General features: G+C 40.4%; 1 protein-coding gene across 1 annotated transcript; it reads left to right on the top strand.

The window, feature by feature from the left end:
* The first annotated feature begins 438 nt into the window (after positions 1-438).
* On the top strand, positions 439-2,131 carry LOC135452057 (uncharacterized). Its single transcript, XM_064721796.1, has 2 exons — positions 439-533; positions 1,213-2,131. Exon 2 carries the CDS (start codon positions 1,255-1,257, stop codon positions 2,011-2,013), a length of 759 nt encoding a protein of 252 aa, XP_064577866.1. The 5' UTR covers positions 439-533; positions 1,213-1,254; the 3' UTR covers positions 2,014-2,131.
* Positions 2,132-3,226: the final 1,095 nt, after the last annotated feature.

The raw sequence follows: 3,226 nt of genomic DNA, 5'->3' as shown, positions 1-3,226 counted from the left end.
CAACCTGGAATTTCTGAAAGGTGTGCTCCTCCTAAAAACAATTAAAAACAAAACAAGAACAAAACCAGAAATTACAAAGGTGCTTTAACACCCCTAAACACAAAACCCAAAATTGTGAACCTACATACTCCCTGGATTCCATGCTGTTTTCTTCACAGTCTCTTCCAAGCCTCTGCTGCTTTAGATGCCCAGAAACACCTGCTGGAAACAAGCTGAGATGAGCTGAAAGAGCCTCTTCACTGAAATGAGAGGAGAACTCCTACCCCAGCACATCCCAGAGAGGGAATGAAGCCCCTCAGCCAAGGCTGGGGTTAATATACCCCCGATGGTGCCCGCCTCTCGTTCCCATGGCACCCACGAAAAGGGAGGGGGCAAATCCTCCCAGGTGTAAAAGCCCTCAGAACAGCTGCAGCTGTTTGGCCTCTCGACTCAATCAGGGGAGTAAAGGGCTTGTTATAGAAGAAAACTCTTCACAAAAATAACAGTGCTTTCTTTTTTGCAACAGCTACTTGGAGCAGAAGAACAGAAAACTGGTAAGACATAAAACTTTGTGGTTAGGTAGCATAGCTGGATAAATTGGGTCATTTGCTGTTAACTTACATAATTATTCTGTATTTAACCAAAGCCATCTAATAAATTCACACCCAAAACTCCAGCAGCCCAGCTGGCCCTACCAAATCTGTATGTTTATACATACAGTAAACAATACCAAAATCCCAGTAATACCTATGAGAAGTCTATGAAAGAAACCTATTGAAATTAATCCTACCTGAAATACCATCTATTCCTACCTGAAAACCCATCCAGAAAGTTAGCTTCACTCAAAAAACAATTTACACAGAGTTAATAATACCAAGAAATAACACACCATATACCACCAATGAATATAATAGTGAAGGAAAAAAACCCCACATTTTAAATTTTTTTTAATTTAAACTAACTTCTTTTATCAGCTAGAACAAAAGATTTTGCCAGGACTGTAACAACAACTCCTTCTCCTTCTGAAATGTCCCTTCTACTTCCCAAATTCCTTACAACTTCTGAGTTTAAATCCAAGCCAAAAGCAGAATTCGTGCACCTGTGCATTCAATGCTCCTGTCAGATTCTCTCTTTCCCTCCACATCTTCTTACACTTTCAGTCTTCACGCTGTCCTGCTGTGATGAGTCTGACAGAAGAACAGGCACATGTTAACAGAGCATTTCCCTCCCCAGAGCCGGTTTCCTCAGCGCATTTCACTCAATCCCAAGCCTGCAATGATGCACGCTCACCTGAAGCAGGGGGAGAAATCTGTAAAGGTCACTAAATACATAAAAGCGCATCCCCATTGTTCCATTACTCAGCAGCCCATCCGGCCAAGGTCAGAGCTCGCTGCCCACCGAGGACACGGCAACCAGCAGGGCCCTTTCTCCCACTCTCCAGCACGGACCTGCGAAGCCAGAGAGGAGTTTACAGAGACCGGGAGCCGGCGGGACGGGACGGGCGCCCGGCCCGACCTTCCAAAGCTGGCGGCAGCGAGGGCGTGGAGGGCCACGGCCCCGCTCCGCCTCCTGCGCCGCCTGCCCGGGGCCGCCCCGCCGGGATTGGCGCGGTTTCGGGGGCTGCAGCCCTGTTCCGACGCCGCTCGCCCGCCCCTCGCACTTCCTTCGCTCGGCAGCCGCGTCCTTCCGCCGCCCCCGGCACCCAGCGGCGAGAGGCAGGGCGCTGGCTCGGGGGGTGCAGTACCGCCCTGTGGCCACAGGGGGGCAGACTTACCAGGGTGTGCTATTTTCTCCGCCTTTTTGGCCGCCATTTTGAGAAGGTCAAGCGAGTCCGAGACACCCGCGACACGCCACTCCCAACACGGCGGCCTCTCGGCTGCCTGTCGGCTCACAGCTGCAGTACCGCGCTCTGCCCACAAGGAGGCAGCACTGCCGCCCGCCCCAGACGGGGGCGCAGCGCGCCTCGGGGCTGCGGGCAGCGAAGGCGGCAAAAAAGAACAGGAGCGACCCCAGACAAAAACTGCTCTGAAATAAATGCCAAAAACCTGCCTCTTATCGAGCAAGAGCCAAACAAGCCCCCTTGATTTAAAGCCATGTTTAAATAAAAGTTTTATTTCTATTTTTCATATTTATAGTCACACGCATATTTATAGTGAACATTGATGTAGCATATAATTTATACAATATATTCTGTCTATTCCTATTGTTTATATGTATTTCTCTGTGTTTTTATAAATATCTTTCTCTATTAATTGTATAGTTCTTATATAGTTCTTCTATAGTTTAAAACTACATTTCTAAAACACTTTTATTATTTAAAAAAAATCCAATTCTAACTAAATAAATACCAGAAAACCCTTCTTTTAAACTATACTGAAATATTGTTATATTTAGAGCTTGCATGACTATATACACATTTATATTTCTAGTTTATATTGATGCATTATATTTAGAATATATATAATATGTATCCTGTTCAAATAATAGAGATAAATTATTTATTAAATTACGTATCATATCTACTGCTAAACCTTGTTTTTTCCTTTTTTTTTAATTTTTATATTAATCTTTAGCTATTTATGATATATTTATATACTTAGACTTCTACCTTTATATTATTTGTATTTATAATTTTTATACTAAAACCCCTGCTTTTGCCAAATGAAAAACAAAACCATCCTTTATTTTCAACTACTTGAAAAATACTTTTATAATTATAATTATCATATCTATAATTTGTTTTATAAGTATAGTACATCAATTGATATATCTATTTTATATCTATTTCCTATAATATACTAAATAAGATATATACAGTATTACTTGTATTATGCGTAGTATCAATTGATGTTATTTTATATTTACAATTATTTAAAAATTTTATGTATACCTGCATATATTTGAAACACATTTCTATATTTATATTTGAGTTGGGTTGTGTCTATATTTATATTCTCTATCTACATATCTATAAATATACACAATACTCTAATTAAAAAAGATAATATCTTATTGTAACATATAATAACTTATGTTACAAGTAAAATTTTTAAAAAAAGATCAAATATATAAAAACAAGAGAGGTTTATTCCCATTTCCACACATCTGTTTTGTTTAAATGTAGTTATAATATTACATTAGAAATCCAATTCCTAAATAAAATTACAATACAAAGAGCATTGAATTGCCAGCAATATCTTCGAAAAACATCAAGATACCTCCAACAGCCAAAAATCTGCCAGCCAAA

This window comes from Zonotrichia leucophrys, chromosome 10 (assembly GCF_028769735.1).
Source record: "Zonotrichia leucophrys gambelii isolate GWCS_2022_RI chromosome 10, RI_Zleu_2.0, whole genome shotgun sequence".
Classification (NCBI taxonomy): Eukaryota; Metazoa; Chordata; class Aves; order Passeriformes; family Passerellidae; genus Zonotrichia; species Zonotrichia leucophrys.
The sequence above is the reverse complement of the archived record's forward strand: the minus strand, read 5'-3'. Positions and strand labels throughout refer to the sequence as shown.